Source organism: Magnolia sinica, chromosome 4, assembly GCF_029962835.1.
Source record: "Magnolia sinica isolate HGM2019 chromosome 4, MsV1, whole genome shotgun sequence".
NCBI lineage: Eukaryota > Viridiplantae > Streptophyta > Magnoliopsida > Magnoliales > Magnoliaceae > Magnolia > Magnolia sinica.
The window spans coordinates 25,899,335-25,924,801 of NC_080576.1; the positions used below are offsets into that span (position 1 = coordinate 25,899,335).

Here is a 25,467-nt window from a genome sequence, read left to right on the forward strand (position 1 = left end):
TGGCTGATGAGGCTGCAATAACTCTTAAACCAAGAGAAAAATATAAGAACGAGAAAGAAAAGAAGAGAAAAGAAAGAAAAGAGAGGGAGATCAAGAAGGGAGGATGAGGCTAGAGAGAAAAAAGCATTTGGGAGAGTAAAAACCCTAACTAGGGGTAGATGTCTAGCTCTCTTCTTATTTAAGTGGTGTCTCAAATTACATAAAATACCAGTAGAACCAAGGGCAAAAGGAAAAATAATAAGAGAAATTCAAGGAGAATAAGAGACGGCCCCTGGTCCAGAGGGCATGGTACATAAATATTTACATGGACTACGCTTGTATTTGTTATTTATTAGTGACTATCTATTGTTTTCTATGGTGGGACCCACCAATTTGTGCACCCTCACAATGGGACCAACCGCACAGTCGGGTTGTATGTCATGCACTCATGACAGTCTTAAGTTATTCGTTGGTTGGACAATAACTTATCACCCGACCGGTTGGGCTTGAAACCTTCTCGTAAATTTATATATATGAGAGGGAGGGAGGGAGGGAGTGGTGGTGGTAGACTCATTCTCAGCTCATGTTGCTCGTGAATATGATGACACTAATAGTGGTGGTGGTGTAACGCCCCAGTTTTCGAGGACCCGGGTACTCGACCCGTTCTCGAAAACTCAGTGTTAATTAGTGATCAAAATAAACAATTTATCAAAGTGCGATTTGTGGAAACAAGCGTAGCATAGATATATATCCCTACTCAAATGAATATTCAGGGCCACTCAGCTGGGGCCATATACAAAATCCCAAAAATATAATTGTTCAAAAAGTAACCATGATAACTAAACTATTGGTTTAAACCGAAGTAGGCAGCCGCCTCCTGTTGCGACTCCTCGTCGTAGTACTCCTCAGCGGTAGTAGATTTCGGGTCCGCCTCGCGCTCTTCAACGACTGTGCTTGTACAGTTTGAACATTGATGAATGAGTGGTCAGCTCAATGTAATTTCCTCTCAAGATTACACACTGCCCCTAGACAAGAAATAACATAAAATATACAGACAATCCAAAACATAGCAAATATAGTCTTATTATGTGCATGGATGCATGAATGCAGTCATCGCCCCGGGAATGCACATCTATGCGGAAGTTGGGCTTGTCACCCATGCATTCATCGAACCTGTGAAAATCATCCGGTCGGAAAAATATATACATCACGTACGATAGCGATAGATGCTGGTCTGTGCCATATATGCATGATTAGTCAACGGTTATTAATCCAGTTACAATCAGCCATTTTAAGTAAGCTCAAGGTCACTACGGGGGCTTAACACCAGCGTAGGCCAACAGCTCGGGCATAGGTCCCATACCACCATCCTCGGCTCATGAGGCTACCGCCTTAGGGTGTGTGTAGAACCCATTAACACGTAGCCAATCAATTCTCAATGTTAGGGTACTACCACCGTATGCTGACTAGGAATGAAATATAGAAATCAGTTAAATGCAGCGACTAAAGTAGGACGGTATGTATGAATCAATACGAGTAAGCAGCGGTGAGCATAAACATGGTATAGTTCACTCCTCAATCAGGTAAGTGGAATCACTCCATAGATGGTGAGCCCCATAATTCAATCGCCACTAATTATAACTTCCATGTTGAGGGTCTATTCATCACCTTCGTTCCGTTACACCCTAAGCCCGGACTCTCTTTCAATAAGAGTTTTCGTGGAGAGATTTCAATCGCTATGTGTCTTGCAACCATTATAATCATATGAGACATAAAGATATCAACATGATTCAGTTCTAAACATACAGTTCTTAGCAAGATTAACCAATGCTTCAGTGAGTCTAAGACATACCTTTAGGTAAGATAAACCATATGATTAATAGATTTTTAAAACATGGTAAATTATTTAAAGGATCGTATTCATAGAAAGTTAGAGATTTAATCTTTTCCAGATGTCTGTTCCATAGTCAACCAAAAGCTAAGTACAGTTACAAGGCATGTTTTTAAGCAAGCAAGTCGAATGATCATCCACTCCTAGGATGTCATTGTAACTGCTAAGAAAAACTATCCTTAATCCAGTTTAGAGATGGAAAGCTCAAGGGGAAGAAAATCATCACCAGACGATGCGTGGCGTGCCACTCGATCCAAGTCCTCGTGAGCGTCTAGCGGCCCAACACCAAGCTAGGAATTTCCTGGTAGTCATTTTTGATTTAACGGCCCATATTAGATAAGTGTTTCAAGGTTCTTAATTCATTGAAAGTGTATGGGACTTATAGGGCTCATTATGGGGGAGATTTGGGCTTGAATTAAAGTGACCAAGCCCACCATATACTTATCCAAACAAGGTGGCCCTATTGGCCTCAAGCCCATCATCAACTATGGGCTGAACTGGGCCTGTTTTGGCCCAGTTGTTGGGTTCAAATTAAACCCAAGTGGGGCTGGCCCTCAACACCTCATGATGAGGCCCACCACATTCTATGGTGGGGCCCACTCATTTGCATGGTGCGGCCCACCTGGTTCTGCACAGGGTGCGGCCCACCTGACGTTAACGTGGTGAGGCCCACACGTCTTGATGTGGTGTGGCCCACCCCTGCTGATGTACAAACGCTGGGCCTGCTTTGGCCCAGTTCTGGGTTAGTTCTCAGCCCAGAATACAGCCACTGTAGTGCTGATTCCAGGTCTCTGTAGGGCCCAGTATTGCTGCCCACGTAAGACCTATTTGCAAGGCCTGATTTCAGTTCCTATTTCAGCCGTTTGCAAACTGAAAAATTCAGCTGCTTTCAAGTTGCAAATACGAGTTGCTTTCGAGCTGAAAAATCAGCTACTTACAGGTGCATTTTATAGCTGTTTTCAGGCTGGAAAATCAGCCGTTTACAGGTGCATTTTGCAGCTGCTTTCACGTCAGATTTTCAGCTATTCATTAGAGCAGAAAAATCAGTCGTTACAACTGATCTTTCAGCCGTGTTTGTGCATCAGCTGGCGCTGTTTCATGGACTATTTGGAGGCAAATTGTTGGCTGATTTGCAGCCACTAGTTAGGCTGAAAACCGGTAACTTTCAGCTGTTGATGCGCTGCGCTTTCCCAGCCGTTCTCAAGGCCGAAAATCAGCTATCACATTGCCAGCTTTCAGCTATTTTTCAGGCTAAGAAACAGCACCTTGCATGGCCCGTTTGTGAGGCTTGTTTCAGTCTAAATCGGAGCTCAAACAGGGACCTTTCCTGGCCCATTTTCAGCCCGGAAACGGCCAGGATTTGGCATGTTTCCTGGCCTGATTTTCAGGCTGTTTTCAGGCCTGATTCCAGATGAGACCGGACACCTATGCAAGGGACTTTTGCAGCCTTATTTGCTGCCTAACTTCTGGCCCCAAAACGTGGCCACCAAGTAAGGAAAATGAAGCAGAAAAATGGAAGGAAGAGGACCTGGTTTTGCTTGGCTGAACTGTCCTCCAACACAGACTCTCCCTCTCTTCTTTTTTTTCTTCTCCCTCTCTCTCTTTCCTTTCCTTCTCTCCTTCCTTTTCCTCTCTTCTGTGTAAACCCTGGAGAGCTGAGCCCATTTTATAGGCTGGGAGAGGGACAGCCGACGGTCAGCTAGTGATATTCAATGGTTTGGATCCATGGTCCATTGTGCATGGGGCCCATATGTTTGTGGAGATGCGTTTGTAGCGCCCTGGGCTCCCTAGAAGTACATTTTTCCAAGCCTAGTGGGACCCATCTTGTTGACGTGGTTGGGTGGGTCTTTGAGGAAGATGACCCACCCATCAATGGCAAATCGTCATCTAAAGGTTCTTAGGGCAATCCAGACCATTTGATCGGTTTGGATAGGTCCCATAAGTGGTGTGGGGTCCACTTTTCGGACCCCAGGCGACACTTGGCTCCATCTCATGAGAATCTTCCGATTTCTCCTCTCTTTCTCATGAGATGAGAGAGTTGGTTGTCTCATCTCGTACCTTCCACTTGGGAGGGCTGAGATGAAGCCACGTGGCCCATTGGACGGTCACAAGTGTGACAGCCTTCACTATCCAAAAGAAGGAAATCTTCTTTTTCTTCTTTCTTAGTTGTCCAGCCATTTTTGGGCTGTGAGAGGACTCCTCTCAGCTGGCAAAGGGGAGGGCCATAATCCTTTGGTCAATAGGGTGTTGGCTTGCCCAACAAGCCACCTGACGGTCCCTTACGTTGAATCTCAGCCCCACATGAAGGAATTGGACGGTTGGGGCTGATCTTCACCGTTCCAATGCATGGGCCTAAGACTATATACCGTTTTGTTTAGTGGACCCACGCGAGTAAAATGGACGGTTTGAATCATCTGGAAAGTGGCCAGGGTGGTCCACTTTGGGGCTTGAAGTCTTACAATTTCAAACACTTGAAATGATGGGAAAAATCAGCTTTTTACAAGGGTTATTGGTCAATGCATGTTTGACCGCTTGGTCTCATCCTGTGCACGTCGTGCACTACACTTGTAAGGTGCACACGCACCATGTGTGGCCCTATTTGTGATGATGGTGACTCATCCACTCCGTTCAACCACTTCATGGGTCCCATTAGGGTGTCCTGGGCCACTTTGGGCCGTTGATGAGGTCCAAGTGGGCCGTTATGCACCTTTTGGGGCCATATTTGGCCCACATGCCGCGATCCGACGGTCAGATGGGTCTGATATTTGTTTTCAACGGTTAAGTATGGATTTAAGGCACAGGGGTACTCCGTTGGCTACCCACTGACTCTCATGGGTTGAGTTTTCAAAATATTGCCACTACTAGTTGACTTAGAAGCTAATTGTACTTAAGTTTTTCATTCATGCTTACCTCCTTGGCTGGTGTGAAGTGCAGCCCGAGCTTCCAGGGGGTCATGGTGGGTGGCATCAGTGCTGACGGAGGGTTCTATCCTACACATGATTTACTTAAGTTACTTAGCTGGTCGATCCTGGCTTTCACTAATGCCGTTTTAAGAGGTAACGCACGTGTACCAGAGGTACGGGATGTTACAGGTGGGGAGGGAGCTTATACTGCTCATGATGACACTAATAATGGTGGTAGGGAGGGAGCTCATGATGACACTGAGGGAGGGAGGGTATTAGCCCATAGACCCTAGAGCATTTCTTGATGTCTCCGATTTAACATTTCCCCTCTCTACTCTTGTCAACCAAGACGACAATATTCGCAAACTAGAGAGGAGGCATATGATAAAATGGAGGTTTGCAGAAAGGCTCTAGATTCTAGAGGCTTAAAATTAGCATAACCAAGATGGAGTGTGGAATTTAACTAAGAACCATTATACGTGTGAGGATTTAATTGAAATCAATGGTCAAATCGATTCCTCAAAGGTGATTAACCTTCTCCATTGCGTGTTTCCATCTAGCACTATGTGTGGGGAGTATTCTTGCATGTGTGTAAGATTCGTGTGTGCATCTACACGTACTTGTTGATGTGCATGCATGCATGCACGTGTATGTGCATGTGATATTCATGTGTGTGTGTGTGAGGGAGGGAGAAAATCATTTGGGCCATGCAAATGCAATAGGAAACGATGTAAAATCTCGCCTAAAACTTCTGAAGTCACGTGTTGTGGTCTTTCTTAGTTTTGGAATGGCCTGATTTTGGGTTGTCCCTTCATCCAAGTCAAGCACACATGATGAAAGAGTTGGATGCCATATGCACAGAAAAACACATACAATTAAATCAATTTATCACATCTATGCCTATAAATAAATAAATAAATAAATAAAAAACACAATGAGGGGGAAGTATGCAATATTTCACACTCAACACACCGCCAACCAACATTTTGGTAGTCCCAAGCAAAACACGCGAAAAACTAAATCCAAAACCCAAACTTCAAACATCTTTCAAAAGAGTAATGTTTTGTGTAATTCAAGGCATATGTGAATAGAATTCAACGATACAAAGACAAAATATCATCAGTCTAAAACCTAATATGATTAGTGAACCATTAAACCAAGTTCTTTTCAACAATCAATTGATAGCATACATACAAACATCAAGTTCCTAGTGTGGTCCATGAATTCCAACTTATAATCACTAAAAGGCAGCCTTCCCTCCATGATGTTAACTATGATAATTACTCAGAAATGGTCTGATCAAGATAATCTATTGATTCCGAACCCATCTGCCTTTCCACTTAATTTTTCAGGTTTTGATTTTTCATCGATGACATTCACACTATCGTCTTTCTTCATCTTTTTGTTTCTCTCCATTTCTTTCATTTTTTTCATTAAGCACATGTAATAGGTAGCCCTTTTTGATTCCACTTCTTTTTCAGCTGGTCCTTTTTTTCTTTTCATATCGAGGTAGACAAGGGATCACCAGGCTTGGTTCCTAACACTTTTGAGTAATTATCAAGCTAAAATAAGAGTTCAATTAAGCCTTAAGGACTATAAGTTAAATGTGAATTTGTGAACTAGACTCAATTGATGTTTAAATCTTCCTATCAATGAATTCATTAAAAGGACTTTTGTTCAAAAATCCACTGATCAACTAGACTCTAGACTTTCAATGTCACACCCCATAAATCGATTGGCTTTGTGATTTCATGAACTGCAGCAAACCCTTACCTTTTTAGATGCACGATTCTCAGTAATTTTAAAATTAGGGCACTTTTGTCTTCAGAATCTGTGGATGAAAAACATTAGGAGTTGTCACTTAGATTTTTTATTTGATGTCTGTTTGGTTGGAAGTTTTGGCTTAATTCCAAAATAGATCGGCATACTATTTATGGTGTGTTTCATGATTTCAACAGAGAGAGTCCATGACCATTCTAGCAGAGAAGCTCAACTTTCTCCGCTTTCTCTCACATTTTCGATCTGTTCATAGAGGTGCTTTTTTCACGGGAATGCGCACCACTGACGTTCGGAAGTTGCTACCAGAGTATGTTTGTCATGCTACTTTATTTGGGTAGTTAATGGTTGTTTTATGTGTTTTTATCCCTATTGTTTTGGTTTTCAGAGCTTGGGGTTTTCTTTGCCCTGTCCACACACCTGATGGGGAACCATGTGGTTTGTTGAATCATCTGACATCTAGTTGTCGTAAGTTTTCATTCCTCGTATTGGTGAATTTTATCCATCATTAGGGGTGCAATAGGGTCACCTATCCTTCTTTTTTTTTTTTTCCTGTCAATTCAAGGGGTCATATTTGTGCTCCCCATTGTACAAGATGCATCTAATATACTTTTCTCCATCTATTTTCAGGAATCACATCATACTTTGACTCGCAAGGAAATGTCAAAGATTTTCTCAAAATCCGCATGCGCATTTTGAATGCTCTTGTTGGAATGGGAATGACACCTCTGGTGCCAAAGCTTGAGGAAGCTGCTCCCCCTGATGTTCTCTATGTTCTTTTAGATGGATGTGTTATTGGCTCTATAATTTCTAGTTTGGTCGAGAATGCCATTGCACATTTTCGAAGATTGAAGATTAATCCATCTTCCGGGGTGCGTATTCTCAACGTTAGTGGACATTAAATGTTTTTTCTTCCATGGAAGTCACCGATGATATCATAGATTTCAGATTCCTGATGATTTGGAGGTGGGGTATGTACCTTTTACCATGGGAGGAGCTTATCCTGGCTTGTACCTTTTCACATCACCTTCAAGATTTGTTCGTCCAGTTAGGAATATTTCCCAGCCTTCAGGGGAAAATATGGATATTGAACTTATTGGACCTTTCGAACAGGTGCAGTAGCTATAAAACTTTGTTATATTGTCTTATTATGACATTTTATTGCTTATTATCTTAGTATTGGACTCCAGAATTCAACACTTTCTTCCTTGCATATAGCTCTATGATGGTTTGTTTCAACAATACATTTGTGTCTGGTGGATATCATCTATGTAGCTAAGTGGATTTTATCTGCAATTCCTAGGCGTATATGGAGATAAGATGTCCGGATGGGGGAGATGGGGGGAGGAAAGGTCCTTTTTCTGCCACTCATGAAGAGATCCACCCGACCGCAATACTCAGTGTGGTTGCCAATCTCACGCCTTGGTCTGATCACAATCAAAGCCCTCGTAATATGTATCAATGCCAGGTTGTCCCTTCTAAAAATGCATTTTGGTTACAACTTAACGAGAAAATTTAATGTTGTAGCACAATGTTGGCCTATACAGTCTTGTCTGTTACTCTTATTAGTTTATGCAATAACTTCCAATTAATTTACACTCAATTGTAGATGGCTAAACAAACAATGGCTTTCTCATCCCAAGCTATACAATTTCGTGCAGATCACAAGCTATACCATCTTCAGGTATGGGTGATATCATCTTATCTGTTTTTCGATAGACAAGATAAGCTGCTCACAACTTGCTTTAACTCTTATGTACCAACAAGTTTTCTGATGGTTCAGTTACTAGCTGCAAAACTACTACAACTTAAATTTAATATTTTTTAATTAAATTATTTTCAAAAGGCAACAAAAGCTTTCATTGAAGAAAAGAAAAAAAAAGAAAAAGAAAAAGGAGCTGAAGTAGTGCCAAACTACAAAGCTGAAAACAGGAAGGAAAAAAACAAGAAAAAACCAAAATCATAAGCATGCTTACGGCCCACTCGTTGATGAAAGAAAAAGATCTACTGACTACCCGCTCCTCCCCTTTACTTTCATTGTGGAAACATCTATTGTCTCTCCCCCCAAATCAACCACAAGCTGGCCAAGAGCGACAGTCACCAACGAACTTTCACTTCATTCTGGAGAGACCATGCCATGCTGTCAGAAGGTCCTCGATGTCAAGAGGCATGGACCACGCTCAATTGAAACTCCTTAGAATGGCATACCACACACTTCTTGCAAAAGGGCAATGAACTGGGAGATGATTAATAGATTCAGCCGAAGATATGCACATTAGACAAATATTTGGGATGATCATTGCTCTCTTGAGGAGGTTGTCGATGGTTAAGATTTCTTTTCCTACCTGCTAGCTGACCAAATGCTGCTACTTTTGGGGGCGCACCATAATGCCAAACGTGACTAGTGTGCGCTTTCTTCCTACCTGACTTTCGGAGAGTAAAAAAATCAAACCGAGAACTGGGCTGATTTGTCTTTAACCCAAACCATCTTGTTGCTTTCTTCATTAGATGGGCAATAGAGATGCAAGCAATCTAATAGGGAAATAAGTTTCACCAACTCTTCATCCCGGAGATTCTGACGACACGGTAGGATCCAAACTACTTTCCCGCCGCAACTAGCATAGAAACTAGTGACCATAATGTTGCGATTCGGAGCAAGGCGGGCCAACAATGGGTTACTGACTTGTAAGGGTGAATCACCCCTCCAAACATCTTCCCAAATATTTTCCCCATTCCCACAGGAAAATCCACGCCTTCCTTGAATTTAGCACTCACCCCATGAATTCCTTTCCAAAGTGCCGACACTCTGTACAAAGAAGATTCCATGGTCCACCACCCACCATCAAGGCACCCATATTTTCTAGCTATAACCTCCATCCAAAGCGGTCCCCTCTCCTTCCCAAAGTGCCACCACCATTTTCCCAATAGGGCCATCAAAAGGCCTGCATAGCTCACCTCATTCCAATAGGTGGAAATGCTTCTTCCCTTTGGCGTCCCTCCACAAAAAGTTGCATCTAAGCCTTTCCAAATGAGCTAGAACTGATTTGAGGCACGTGAAGAGCGACATAAAATAGACCAATAAATTAAATAAAGCAGCTTTGATAAGGTTGCTTCGACCACCAATGACAAATACCGCCCCTTCCAATTCACTAGCTTCCTCTTGAACCTTTCCATAACTTTGTCTCATTAGTGTTTAGTCGGGCTCCCCAAGGAAAGAGGAATCCCTAAGGGTGTGTTTGATTTTCAGTGGCTGTGTAAATACCTGTGAAATGAGTAATTATTACCATTTCACCCGTTTGAAAATCATCTGAAAATCTACCGTACTTTTTACCTCGAAAACCAGTTTAAAAGAGTTATTTTAAATTTTTGGACCCCAAGGTGATGTATATGATAAATTCATTCCGTCCAGTTGTTTTAATACAATATTTTAAGGCATGAGCCAAAAAATGAGGCAGATTGAACACTCAAATGGCCCACACCAAAAGAAACAATGGGCCTAAGAGGTTTTTAATGGTTAGTGTTTGATTCCCTTTTTTCTAGTGGTGTGGTCTACTTAAGCTTTCGATATGCCTCGTTTTTTGGCTCATGCCATAAATTCATCAGGCATAATAGATTAACGGTGTGGATAAGCAATACGCATCACGGTGGGACCCACAAATATGTTGTGGCGTTCTTAATTTTTGTGTCAAAAATACAGGTCGTCAAATCAAACATCGAAAAAGGCAAGGTAAATATAGGGGAAATAATTATTACATATTTTCATGGTATTTACCACTGCACTGGAAAATCAAACAAGCTCTAAATAAGTCAAAGGAAACAAACCTACCTTGCATCTGAAGGACCCGACCAATTGAGCTAACTCTTCGAACTCGAAATGGATGCCCAATATTTCACACCTGGCCAAATTAACCTTCTTCTCGATGCCACCTCGAAGCACCTAATGATCGTACTCAAGTGTTGACCTTTTCTTCAATCACCTTGCAAAACAAAAATGTGTCTACAAATTTAATTTTGGAGATTGGAGGGCTTGAGTTAGCTGCCTTGAAACTGTAAAAAAGACCCACCTCTTGATCCCTTTCTCAACATCCTACTTATAATCTCCTACCTGTATATATTTGTAAAATTTTGGCTTTGGCCTTTGGCTATAATATTATCATCGTTTTAAAAATAAATAAATAAATAAATAAAAAGAAGACTAAAATCGAGAATCGAGTTAACCTTATACATTCCTTAATCTAGACACACCACATCCCCCTGCAACCAATTCTGTTGAGCAAGTGTAAACGGTAACGGTGGCCGTAACAGCCAACACCGTTACTGTTATGATCTTTTTTATTTTATGAAAAAATTGTTAAAGGGCCATTACGGGGCCTTTATGACCTTTTTTTTTTGTAACGGCCGTTTCAACCCTGTAACATGTAAAGGTAATAACCATTACCGTTACGTACTGATTTTGAATACCTTGTTGTTGAGCTTATAGTCTAGGAAATCCCAATCCACATGGTCATAAACCTTAACAATGACCAAGTTCCAAGCCACCCCCTTGAGCCCTTCCTTGTGCCTAGAGGCGATGCACTTGTGAGCAATGAGAGCACTATCCAAGATCTGTCTCCCTTCCACAAAAGCTCCTTAGTTAGCCAAAATAACCTTTTCAATCATGTTCTAGAATCTATTGGCAAGGACTTTTGCCAAGGTTTTATACGGCCCTCCGAATAGGCTTAAAGGCCAAAAGTCCTCCAATCTTTGAGCCCCTGGAATTTTAGGTATTATCGCAATGAAAGACACCCCCATTTCCCAAGAAAGCCGGCCTCGCTCAAAAAATTCCTGTGTGAAATTCATCATGTCAGCCTTAAGCATTTCCCAAAACTCTTGGAAGATCACTTGAGGGAAGCCATCAGGACCTAGGGCCTTGTCTTTCCCCAAGGAGAGGACAGCATCTTTTACTTCCTCCTCGGAAAAAGCCTCTCTAGATAATCCGAGTCCGTCCTTGAAAAGGAGCTAAAGTTCAAATTATCCAAAACTATTTCCACCTCTCCCCTGGCAACAGACTTTTGTAAAAGTCGACCACTGCCTCACAAACCTGGACTTTCTGCTCGATCCTCTTGCCTTTAACCACGATGCTGCTAGCTTTGTTGTTTCTAGCCTGAGCAATAGTTATATTATGAAAAACCTAGTGTTTCTGTCGCCTTCCTTAAGCCATGTGGCATGAGATTGTTGCCTCCACTTAATTTCCTCCTTTAAGAATACCCACATAATCTTGCACAAGCTTAGCTCTAAGTGCCTGTTCCTCTTTTTACAGCTCACAACTTTCTTCCTTCAAATCAAGAGCCTGGATATTACTTAGCATGGAATCCACTTCAGCTTGCCTCTTGCCCAACACATCCTTCTTCCAAACCAAAATTCAGCCTTTTAGGAGCTTCAACTTTCTACAAAGGATAAACTCGGCATAGCCATTGACTTCCAAAGAATCCCACCACTCTTTGATTAAAGCGGAAAATTGTTTTATTAAATTTTTTCCACTTCTTTGTTCAAATGGTCTTTTATGGTAGTTTATTGTTTACCCCTTTATCGTATAAGTTAGTAGTACTTTATTGATTGCATAATCTTTGCTTCTTTACTGCATGATAACACATGTTGTGGGTAACTTGTGTAGACTCCTCAATCCCCCATTGTACGTACAGCTTCATATGAAAAATATAGCATGGATGAGTACCCCACAGGAACGAATGCAATCGTTGCAGTTTTGGCATACTCAGGGTAAGCTTTATGCAAATGAGACATCTTCTGTTATTGTTAATCACATGGTCTGATTCACTTACCATTTTCAGTTACGATATGGAGGATGCTATGATCTTGAACAAGTCATCAGTTGATCGTGGGCTGTGTCATGGTCATATATACCAGGTCTGCTTATATTACTACAGATTTACAAGTTACACTTCTGTGAACATCAAGACATTTGAAAATCTATGCACTTTCCTATGAATTCTGAGAATTTTGCACAAGCTTCTTGCTAAGAAATTGGTGGAAAATTATCTGTCGAAGCTCTCTTGTGCTGGAGGCACATTTGAAATGTTTTCTGTTAATTGTGTTTCTGAAGTTTTGCTGCCCCTTCCATGTCCTGTTATTGATTGCCTATTTATCAGTGTGTCATTTTCATCCGTCTGGTTCTGAATGGTTGGTGATCTTACAGTGTTTTGAGTATAACACATGCAAAAGTGGACTCCTCAGCATTTGAAACTGGGACTGAGTTGGCAATGAACTAATACAATTATTAAATGTTCACTGAAAGTTAGGAATTTAGGATGCATAATTTCAGGCCTCTGAAATTTTGACCAGACAAACCTCATTGCCAAATGATTGTCTTTATGTGATTAAGCAGTTTGACACAACATCATCTCCGTCACATGACACTCTCCCCTCTTCTCTTGCAACTTTGAAATTTATATAGCCAAAAAGTAAAGCCAGATCTTTAAACTGCCAGACTTTTGGTCGAAATTTATTATGAAAGGTAAAAATTACAAATGCAGAAGAAAAAGAGTGAAAACAGCTGAAACATGATCATCAATAGCAACAATCACAAAATAAAATTCCCAACCCAGGTCAGTCAAGTCAGTGAGTTTAACTCAGGACTCACCAAGTCAAAAATGGTGAACTCTTGATGGGGGTGAACACCAAGTGAAAAATGGTGAGCTCTTGATGGGGGTGAACATAGGACATGAACTTGGTTCCCTGGTACACATGATCCAGTGACTGGAATGAGTCACTAAACCTGCACGAGAGAAATGAGATAAACCATCTCATCTGAGGAAATTGATTTCCTTTCTTCAGTTACCTTTTGATTTCCACCAATCCACACTGCCCTTTACATTAATCAGAGGTTCAATCGTTTTGACATTTGGATGATGACCTATCTTAAGCAGATCGCAATTTGGGCATTTCAATTTGAGGCAGTGCATGTCATGTGTACAATTTCTGATAGCCCATATTTCAACCATCACAAACTGTGTTATTTGAAACTCAGATGTGAGGTTGATTCACAGGCCCTTGGAAATTGGAGCTAGACCCTTGTGAGGAAAAATGGTGGTGAAAGTTGAATTAAACCGTCCAGATTGTGGGTCCCACTCTAGGCAGGTCATTATTTCGTAACCAGATTTATCGAACCATTGTAACCTCTTATGAATGGACATTTGTTGGTTAAATGGGCCATTAACACCATCCATTGCATGTCCACCAATCAACCAGTAAAAAAATATAAATCAGTGCAAACTCAAATTTTGATCCATCTAAACAGGGTGCGCTATTCAGCTTGTTTAAGTCACTGTATGCCACGTGTGCAATTCCTTGTTGTCTGCATATCAAGCATCATGGTCTGCCAAAGTATTGAAGTTGTTTCTCAAAAAGAGGCCAAAGTTTAGGTGATGCAGGACAATTAACCACTTGCTCTAAAAGCTTGAACTGTTAAAGTATGGCGAATAAATCCCTTTATCTCATAGCCTAGGCCCCACATCGCATGGGTTAGGACCTCGGCCGAACCCCCTTCGTGGGCCCCAAATCACACAGGCCGCCCACCCCGAGTGTGTCCCCGCATCCCACGGGCTACCCTACTCGAGCCTGGTGTGAAATGCGCATTAATCACCCCCAGTGAGGAGTCTCGAACACGAGACCTCCTCCGTGGGCCGCACCCACCCCGAGTGTGCCCCTGCATCCCACAAGCGACCCCACTCAAGCCCGGTGTGAAAATGCCCTTGTATTAATCACCCCCGGTCAGGAGTCTCGAACATGAGACCTGCTCTGATACCAATTTGATGCAGGACAATTAACCACTTGCTCTAAAAGCTCGAACTGTTAGAGTATGTCGAATTAATTCCTTTATCTCATAGCCCAGGCCCCACATCGCATGGGTTAGGACCTCGGCCGAACCCCCTTCGTGGGACCCAAATCATATGGGCCGCCCACCCCGAGTGTGTCCCCGCATCCCACAGGCTACCCCACTTGAGCCTAGTGTGAAATGCCCATTAATCACCCCCGGTGAGGAGTCTCGAACACGAGACCTCCTCCATGGGCCACACCCACCGCGAGTGTGCCCCTACATCCCACAAGCGACCTCACTCAAGCCCGGTGTGAAAATGCCCCTGCATTATTAGGATCTTTCAATCTGGGGTATTTTTATGTGGGCCACTCAATGAGGCCCATCATTCTAATGGTACGGGTGACAGTGGACAACTGGACATCATACCAATGGTAGGAATCATTGGATGGGCAACAATGAACATCAATTCTACAAAACATGACCTGCATAAGCCACCGTGTTGACTTGCCTGAGTTCAATTTTGTAGGTTGGCCAAGTCAAGTCTGAATGTTCAGTTTGCCAACCTTGCTCCTAACCACCAATGAAACTGTAGTAGTGCCATTCACTTGTCCAACACTACTTGCCCAGAAAATACTTTGTTGTATTCCATTGAGATCTCCCGTTTGGTTTATGTACCATTCTTATGTTGTTGAAACTGGCTTACTAGCTTACTTGGCATCTTTATTGGGATTTCCCTTTTCTAACCTGTTTTCTTCTCTGTAAACCCTGTTACGCAGGTTGAAACTTTTGACTTAGCGGATCAGCGTACCAAATCAGATCCTGGTTTCAAAGTGTTTGCTAGAAGTAACACAGATAGATCTCAGAATTCTTTGATTGATTCTGATGGTCTCCCATATGTTGGGCAGGTTAGACTTCAATTTTTTTCTTCAGTTATGTTAAGAGAGTTTCAACCTTTAACCTCACTACCATTATTTTCTCAGGTAATACACCCAAATGAACCATATTGCAGTTTTCATAATACGGTAAACAATACAACAAAAACTATGACACTAAAGGGTTCAGAATCTGCTGTGATCGACTATGTTTCTATTGATGGGGCAAGTTCCAAAAATTGCTTGCAGAAGGTAAAGTTTGTTTCTCCCTGATTTAGATTTCTGTACAAGAAATGAGCCTGTGTTGTAATATAGATGTTTATAGCTGAAAAGGGTTTTGATGAAAACTTGATAACTGTATTTACTTTTGTTTAATTCCAGATGTAAACATCATCATCAAAGTCTTATCCCAATTAATTGGGGTCGGTTACATGAATTGTTCCACCATTCCACTCTATCAAGGGCCATAACTTCAGCTAGACCATGGGTCATTTAGTCTATTCTTACTACCTCCACCCACGTCCTTTTGGGCCTCCCCCTTGCCCTTTTAGGGCCTTCAACTTGTACCAACTCACTCCTAACCGGCGCAGTCTGTATACTTGTTGCACATGACCAAACCATCTAAGTCTACCTACCATCCTTTGTCTTATTACCTATTGTTGCTACCCCCAAGTTCTCTAGAATGCATTCATTTATGATTCTATCCTTGTCTTGTTATTCATCCTTCTCAACATCCTCATTTTAGCTACAGTCATCCTCTAAACATGTCGTTCTTAACTGTCCAACATTTTGTCCCATAAAGCATGACTAGTCTTATAGCTATCCTATAAAATTTCCCTTTTGGTTTAAGTGGTACATGATGATTAAATAAAACTCCGGAGGCACGTCTCTATTTCTTCCACCCTTCTTGAATTCTATGGGCCACATCTTTCTCAATCTCTCTGCTCCCATGAATTATCAACCCAATATATCAGAAGTGGTCATCTTGGGAAACTTCTTGGTCAGAAATCTTGACTAGTTCCTTGTTTCCGCTCCTATTGTTAATAAATTTGCATTCTGTATCCTTTGTTTTAGTTCAATTAATTTTAAAGCCTTTATATTCTAAAGCACCCCTCCACATATCTAGGTTTGTGTTTACCAAAGTTGGAAATATTGGTATCGCGCAATGCATCGCAGCCTTGGGATATAGATACATATCAGTTATCGCATGGGATATATCGTTTGTATCGCGTAATTTATCGCACTTTTTGGGAAACATGGGGAAACATTGAGAAAATTGTTGAAATTTTCAATTAAACTTCAAGGATTATTTAAAAAGACCTTAATGCACACTTTTAAATCATCAAGTCTCAAAAAAAAAAAAAAAAAAAAAAAAAAGTGCACATAATAGGTTTCCTTTGTATAGGGTCCTAAGTTATGTGTTGTCCAATTGAACTAAGACAACTATATTCAATATCCACCCCATCCATCCATTTTACCATATCATTTAAGGACATTATCCAAAAAATAAAGCAGATTCTACAGGTTGGATGGTTAATAACCATTACAGTGGACCCTAGGAAGTTTTTAATGGTGGGAGATCATTGACCACTATTTCTTGTAGTGTAGTCCACTTGAAACTTGTATCTACTTAATTTTTTGGGGCCATGCAATAAAATAAGCAGCCCAAACAAATGTATAGCGTGGATATGCAATACATACATCGAGGTAGGCCGAAAAGAGTTTAGTCAGCTTCCTGAAATCCACGCCCACTACACAAACCGCTTCCTCGAATATTGGTCAACTGTGGCATTGAGTGAGACCCTGACCATTGGGCCACATTGATGTAATAAGGTGTATCTACACCGTCAATTCATTTTGGCAAATGATTTTAGGGTGTGGGCTAAAAAATTAGGCAGATTCAAAATTGAGGCGGACCACACCACACAAAACAAGGGTCGTTCAATGGCCACCATTAAAAACTTTTTAGGGGCCACAAAAGTTTCGATCAAGCTGATATTTGGTTTTCTGTTCGTCTAGATCTTATGTGATAAAATAGCAGGCCCTAAAAAGTGGTTAGATAGCAAATAAATGTTACCATTGGCCAAGGAAGTTTTAAATTTTAACTATTAAATCACCACTTTTTTTAGTGTGCTCCACCTAAAATGTGCATCTAACTCATTTTTCAGCTCATGCCCTAAACTGATCATCCAAAATAAATGGACGATACGGATAAAACACATGACATCAAGGTGGAACCCACAAAGCCCCCAACAAGACCGTCCATCTATAACTAGAGACCTCGTAGGGTAAAAGGGCAGCGGATTGGCTGGTGTACCACACACCACCACTAGCTGGTGTGTTGATGTCACCAAGTTTTGTGGGTCCCATCATGAGGTATGAGTTATATCCAAACCGTCCATCCATTTGGTGAGTTCATACTAAGTCTTGAGCTAAAAAATAAGACTCATCAAAAAATAAAGTGGACCACACTGTAAAAATTAGTGGGGGATTGAATGCCTGCCATTGAAAGCTTTTGAGGGTCACAGAAAATTTGGATGAATATGATATTTGTTTTTTCTCTTCATCCAGGTCCGTGTGACCTTATGAACAAATTGGATGGAAAGTAAACATCACAGTGGGCCCTATGAATGTTTTAACGGTGAGAATCATTGTCCCCACTTCTATTTGTGGCGTGGTCCACTTAAGCCTTTGAAATTACTCATTTTTGGGATCAAGATCTAAAATGATCTCCCCAAATGGATGAGTGGTGTAGATATGATCAATACGTCATTGTGGGGCCCATGTAACTTTGATGTCGTTTGAACCTTTCGTACAACTCAGAGCACGAGTAGCGTCAACGCTCGTTTTCACACGACATGTACCCACACCAGCTAGGTTGGTGGTGGCTTCCCTATAAAAGGGCTTCCGAAGCCATTTTTCAAAGAAGTGGGTTTCAAAACCCCAAAATCTCTCGCCGAAACTCCAAAACTCCAGGATTTTTGTTGATTTGTCGCCAAAATCACCTTTACAATTTCAATCTATCATCTATTCGAAGAAAAAAAAATAGGGAATTTGAGATTTTTTCGCACGGCGCGCCGTTGTCGATCATGGCCCACCAAATTATACTTTTGATCACGCGATCTGGTACCGAAATCCCCTCTCTTACGTGGATTGAAAGCCTTTCTCTTTTATTATTTTATTTTTTCAATTTTTTCGGGTAATTAGGCATCAAATTTGATAAAATCCCTTAATAAAGCACGAGAAAAATGATAATAACGGCAATATCACAAAATATGGTGCGATATATCGCACAATACAAATAATTCCGGAAATTTTTAGTATTTTTGAAGGGTTTCGTGTCGATGGTAGCTAATAACGATAATATCGGCCGATAGTATCAATATTTAAAACACTGGTGTTTACTCCCTCCTTTCTCTTGTCAATCAAAACTATGTCATCAGAAAACAACAAACACCATGGGATCTCTTCTTACAAATACTTCGTTAACTCGTCTAATCAATGCGAAAAGGCATGGGCTTGATGGTGACCCCTAGTGCAAACGTATTGTTATTGGGAACTCACTAGTCTATACACTAGTGGTCCTTATTTTTTACTACTCCCTAGTACATATCCTTAATCATCTTAATATATCCTCTTGAAACTCCTTTTTTTTTACAACACCCACAAGATTCTCTCCGGGGACCTTATTGTAAGCTTTCTTTAAGTCCATAAAGACCATGTGGAGATCCTTCATCCTCTCCCGATATATCTCAATCAATTGTCTACAAAGTAGGAATATAGCTTCAGAGATGGACCTCCCTGACATGAAACCAAACTGATTTTCTAATCCATTCATCTCATGCCTTTGTCTTTGCTCAATCACTCCTTTCCAAAATTTCATTGTATGGATCATAGGTTTAATCCATGATTCTTAGTGTAGCTCTGTGTATCTTCTTTATTCTTATAAATAGTTTCCATGGTACTTTTCCTCCATTTGTCTAGCATTTTCTTCAATCTTACCATCCTATTGAACAACTTGTCAACCAAAATAATCCTATTTCTCCTATACACTTCCAAACCCTATTGGTATACCATCTAGTCAAATGTAAGCATATCACGTGTCATCATTATCATTTAGTTCCTGGACCGATATCGATATATCCTTATACATGCTTGCACAATTCCCTTTTATCTATGGTTCCATATGCATACAGAGATGCATACATGTACGTAATTGCTAAACTAAAGTCATACATGTGTTTAAATGTAATTTTGATATCCAATGGATAGTGTATCATACACATTGATGTGCATAAGAGAACAAGTGGATGCTCCTTCCGCACTAGCATTTCAATCTATACTGATGCATGTGAGTAGTAGCATTTCAATCTATACTTATGCATGTGAGTAGTAGATGTTGGCTCTTTAGATGGTTTATGTTGAGGATACATTAATCATGATACAGTCTCGGGTGCCAAACCTCTTTAGATGGTTTTTTGTTGAAGATAAATTAATCATGATGCAGTCTCGAGTGCCAAACCTAAGCATACATGCGGGTGCAGATGTAAGTGGTGTTCAATAGTGAATCCAGGAACCTTGATGGAGACAAGCAGTCTCAAAGTAGGCTGCATCTGACTGCCCAACTATTGAATCCGTATGGGACACAGTTTATGGTCAGTATGAGAAAGTTCTCAAGCAGTCAAAGATGGCTGCAGTAGATAGACGGGGTAGCAAGTTTGGAAGTCCAAAATTGGGGTTGATCTTATGGTGGCATCATGCCATGGACCGATCATCTCCAAGGAGCTTTTCAACGGACTGTCAAGTCTGCTTGCTAATCTTGTAGACTAAAGGCATTGTAGTGTATTGTAGAGAAGGCTTAGAGTTGTGTAGTAATCTCTAGAGTGTTCTGGAGTTCTCTAATGCCTTCTTGTAGCTAGAGTAGTTTAGAATAATCTAGAAACTTCTTCTAGATAAATCCTAGCGGTTTGACGATGACTCGTTCACAGAGTTGTGAGTCAAGTGCTGCACGCTTTTTTTTTTTGGTTTTTTTAAGATGATGCAATATTATTAGAAGGCCAAAAGGGCAAAGAAAAAACAGAAACAACAAACAAACAAAAGAAAATAAAACTAAGAAAAGAGATTAAAAAAAAAAAAACCACCCAGCCCCTCAACTCAGGTTAGCCAAGCTGACAGAAACAAAAGGGCCCTATTAAGAACTATACACACAGAGTTACTTTGATTCTGAAAAGCTTGAGTATTCCTTTCTAACCAGATCAACCAGAAAACAGCCAGCAATGCAATCCCCCAGAACACACACACACACCAACACACCCCCACACCCCCCCGCAAAATATATATATATATATATATAAAAATCATGCTGCATGTTCTATGCTTGAGGGAAGCCCTTGGGCCATGATTGTTAGCCTAATATGATGTCAGCATCCCCGTGTGAAGTTTTGGACAGCTGCCAAGGGTAGATGTGCTGCTGCTACTTGTTTTTAAGGATGCGGTCCTGAATGATATAACTGTGAGCCCACAAATCTAATTGGATGGTCCATATATATGATCTGATTTATTGCTCTTTCTACTGATCCAATCAGATGTCTTTAAAGGGCTTTATATGCGAGCCATATACTAATTTTGGGTTTCATATGCATTATTCCATACCCTGGTGCAGACTCTCCCATATGGTTGGTATATAAGTGTTTTTGTGAGTCTAATACTTTTTATTTACATTCCTTTTCTATCTCTTTTCCTGTGCAAGTTTGAGACAAATTTAGAGTAGTTTTACATTTGGACCAATCAGCTTTTAAACTGGGTTCTTTTCTTTGGGGGGTACGCTACGCATGATCCTTGTGAATGGATTTTGGTATTTTCAATTCAATAAAGTATCATTTAGGTTTCCTGCAGTGGGAGTCTGGTCCTCGGAGAGTGATTCTTCTAGAAGATAGCAGTGAGATGGCTCCATATTCCTTTTGGAGTGACTTGTTAGGGTTTTGCTTGTGGTGTCACTCAACATTTTTAACTTTTATCTTTTAATCTATTTATTGCTGCAATTGTGGATCTTATCAAGTATTGTGGATCTAAGGGCCTGTTTGGTTGGATGTATGTAATTCCTCTCAAGTCAGCAATAAATACAAACATTAAACAACACCACTGGTGTTTGAAAGTGAGGAGTATTTGCCCTGGATCAATTTTCATGACAGTGTGCGTAATTTGAAGTCAAAACTTTGTGGGCCCCACCATGATATGTGTTATATCCACGCCATCCATTCGTTACTACATATCATTTTAGGGCATGAGCCCAAAAAATGAGGTATATTCAAAGCTCAAGTGGACCACACTACATAACACAGTGTAGGTTGAACGCTAACCATCTAAATGTTCGTCCTGTGGTGTTGTCCAATTGAGCTTTGGATCTGCCTCATTTTTTGAGGCATACCCTAGAATGATCAGGCCAAATGAATGGATGGATAAGAGATATACAACATGGTGGGATCCATAGAGTCCCATCTCATTTTCCATACCCAAAAGTTGTTGATGTCACATTCATGCAGCCTCCCTTCCTTCACAAATTCCTGTGGTAAGTAATTAATGCTAAAAAGTGTAAAATACACAACAATTCACATGGAATACGTCCAACCAAACAGGCCCTAAAGGTTTGAAACTGGATCTCATATTGGTAAGCAGAACATCCTTCTTGTTGATATTCAATTTCTAGCTGATAGCTCTGTCACAAAGGTATGGGATGTGTCATCGGGTCTGACTAATAATCTAGGACTGATGCTCCTAATTTCTTGTAGTGTGTAGTGGGGACTAAATTAGTGACATCTTGTCCAACTGTTTTAATTGGACAAGATGCCAGAATGCTTTGATGCTTTCTTCTACTACGGTGGAAGTGCATGTTGTGATCCCAAATTTCTCTCCAAGGCAACACTGTGCAAATCTGTCAACTGAAACAGCAGATAATAACGATAAAGTGGGAGGGATCTTGCAGCTCTTGCTAGTGTCATCTTCATGCTTTTTTTGGTGTTCTGCAACTATGCAGGGACATACCTTCAAACCCTTGGTTGCTCACTTTGAAAGGATAAGATTTTTCATTTTCTTATGATTTTGAGGAGTGGCTCGAGTACAGGAAGGTTCAGATCTTAGGAAATGGTTCTCTAATGTCTGATGCAGATTGAGGTGTGTCAAAGACTGAGAAGATCAAGCAGTAGTCCCTGTATTCTCTGGCAACAATTTAATATCAAGAAAAGGCAGCAAGGCAGTGGTTTCCAAATCAGGCTTTAAAACAAACTACCTAGCGAAGTGCCTTTTTAGGACATTTCTTAATGACTTTAGGATTGCCATAAAAACAGCATCCATCATGTTTTGTTTCATTAGTTCTGTGACTATGAAGCATCCTATGTGTTTGCAGCAAATCCTGTTTCCTGCAAAAGAACCAAGCATATGAGATTAATTGGCACTTCCATGAGGGGGGCAGTGCACAAAGTATTTACAGAGACGTTCTATAAAACAGGAATTTGGTGCCTATTTGTGTACAATGGCTGTTGGTAGAAATTGTGACAGTGCTGACCCAAGGACCGGCTGATGTTGTTGCTTTTAGGACTCCGCCAGAATCATATCGGAGATTTAAAATTTTTGGGTCCCAGGGGGGTGATGGTTACAAGTAGTTGACGAAAGGGCGCCACCAGGATTGGAGGCTGCAGCCTAATTTGAGCAAACACGGAGGTGCTCTTTGCTTTGCAATTTGCGTAGAAACTGTCCCTACATTGTTGCTTGCTCGACCTCTGGTGCATCATGCATGCATTTAATAGTTGGGCTGGGGGTCAAAATACTGGGTGGGACTGTGTTGGCATCTGAATGGTGTTACTCTGAACCTATGCCATGGCTTGTTATAAGAGCCCAGGTAGGGGAGAGGGAGGGAGGGAATGCCATGGAATGTATGAATCTTTTGTTTTTCCTACCAATGAAATAGTTCTTTGGTGACTAAATGTGAATTTGAAAAGAAATACAATATGTTGAAAATTTTTCTTCCCCAGATTTGTATTGTTCTTTTGTACTTTTCAAGCAGGTGAATATCCGAATGCGACGTCGTAGAGATCCTATCATTGGTGACAAGTTTAGCAGCAGACACGGGCAGAAAGGTGTCTGCTCTCAGCTTTGGCCTGATATTGATATGCCATTTTCAGCAAGTACAGGAATGCGACCAGATCTCATTATCAATCCACACGCATTTCCTTCTAGGATGACAATTGGAATGCTCTTGGAATCTATAGCAGCTAAGGTACTGTTGAATGAATGCCTCAGAATGGCTCCATCTCATTTCCTCTTCCGTCTGTATTCCATCCAGGATGTTTACTAGTTACTTAATATGTGATTTTGGTAACTTTGATTTATGTTATTTTTTTAGATGGGGAATGGGGATGTTTGGTTTCATTAGATAAATCTCACTTGTGAATGTAAGGGCATGTTTGGATGTGGGGAAAATCATGGAAATGGAAGTTTTTTTTTTTTCATTGATGTGACAGTTAGAAATGTTTGGAAATCAAAGAAAAGGGGGGATTCCATAATGCAGTCATTGCATTTTTTTCATAGTTTGGATTCTCTAGCATAAGCAACTAGTTGACCGTTGAATAACAAATATTAAGATTTACACTTTCAATCCAAACATGACCCTGACAGTAGTTCTCATGAAAATTATCAAAGATTAACTTTTCCATTTTCCCTTTCTTGTCAATCACTAGTTATTGGGGATTGGGGGTTGGTAAGTTGCTTCATTGATCCTGAACTTTGCCAATCCCTAGAGGCTCCAAACATTGGATTCAATGCAAATCCCTGGATTGGTAAAACAGGACTTAACAAACACAAGGCTCCAGACGGCCCCTAATCGTGTGGCTTTTCTAGGTATCGTGTATGGGCTGTCCACTAAAAAATAATAAATCTTTGGTATCACTTGAAAATTACTGGGAAACAGTATTGTCGAATATTTTCTGCAGGATACCTCTATTTCAGAAACCTAGGAGTGAAAATTTTCGTTCCTAGATAGAATCCACCTTCACACTGTTAGAATTCTACTCTCTTTTGACTTGTTGAGTACTTGATGTTCGAATTGCTTTGATTGCATTTTCTCTAAGAACGACACATTTTTTTCACCTTTTTTGCACAGGGAGGCTGCCTACATGGAAAATTCATTGATGCAACTCCATTTCCAAAGTCAGTTAAGAAAGCAGATGGAGAGTCCTCTACCGAATCAGATTCGCTTGTTGATGAACTTGGCCCTATGTTGACCTCCTATGGGTTCAATTATCATGGATTGGAAGTCATGTACAGTGGTGTCCTCGGGACAGAGCTTCCATGTGAAATATTTATTGGGCCTGTCTATTACCAGCGTCTCCGACACATGGTTTCTGACAAGTATCAGGTGAGTTATGTCCTTTTTTTTTCAAGAAACACAGAGGACATTGCTTTAGTCTCATTGGCAATGTTCATACGGCCTTCACACATGGGATCCAACCATTCATCGTGTGGTCCCCATCATGAACTTGCCCTGGGACATAAATCAGGGCAGTTGGTTGTGGTGCGGCCAACTTCACAAAACAACATGAAACCAATGTATTCATGCATTCCGAAATCGAGCTTAGAGGCCATGGATGCCATTTTATTTTATCTCTGTGCCTTGAAAGCCAATTCATGGTTGCCAAATCTCACGAACAATTGCTAAATCCTCACGTGTTAGGGCTTTGCTAAGCACATGCGTGTGCAATAAAGCTCATGTACACGCCACACACGTGCCAGCTTGGCACAACAGATCTGAGATCCAATCCATTCATCAGAAAGTAACAACGGTATTGATGCGCTAGCCCAAGAATCAGGTTGATCCACTAGTTGTCTGGCCCACTGTTTGCAATATAAATGTACAGCTCCGAGAAACTTGGCTGAAATTTTCTAAGCCATCCACTTGTTTCTAATATTGGGGCCCACATGCTGAATGGACAAGATTTGTTTTTTGGGAAAACATGTAGAAGCTTGCACCAACCTGATGGAGGGATTGGATCTTATGCCTATGTGCCATGCTGGCATATGGCATGTACATGAGCTTTATTGCATGCGCATGTGGGCTTAAGAAAGCTCCAGGTGTTATTATGCTGTAACCGTTTTGCATATCCGAGCCCATGTTCAAGTTATCATGCTACAATTCATGTCTGTTCCTTGTAACGACCTAATTTCAGTTTGAGAATCTGATTC

At 41.0% G+C, this 25,467-nt stretch overlaps 1 protein-coding gene across 2 annotated transcripts in view; it reads left to right on the forward strand.

Annotated features, from left to right (window-relative positions):
* The window catches only part of LOC131242845 (DNA-directed RNA polymerase I subunit 2), a 70,091-nt gene that overhangs the window by 43,817 nt on the left and 807 nt on the right, over window positions 1-25,467 (forward strand). For both annotated transcript variants that reach the window (XM_058241759.1, XM_058241760.1), the window contains 12 exons: window positions 6,732-6,859; window positions 6,938-7,017; window positions 7,180-7,421; window positions 7,498-7,662; window positions 7,853-8,017; window positions 8,159-8,233; window positions 12,203-12,306; window positions 12,378-12,453; window positions 15,139-15,267; window positions 15,343-15,486; window positions 23,294-23,506; window positions 24,389-24,643. In XM_058241759.1, the coding sequence (XP_058097742.1) occupies window positions 6,732-6,859; window positions 6,938-7,017; window positions 7,180-7,421; window positions 7,498-7,662; window positions 7,853-8,017; window positions 8,159-8,233; window positions 12,203-12,306; window positions 12,378-12,453; window positions 15,139-15,267; window positions 15,343-15,486; window positions 23,294-23,506; window positions 24,389-24,643 (1,776 nt within the window). The remainder of the gene's footprint in view (window positions 1-6,731; window positions 6,860-6,937; window positions 7,018-7,179; window positions 7,422-7,497; window positions 7,663-7,852; window positions 8,018-8,158; window positions 8,234-12,202; window positions 12,307-12,377; window positions 12,454-15,138; window positions 15,268-15,342; window positions 15,487-23,293; window positions 23,507-24,388; window positions 24,644-25,467) is intronic.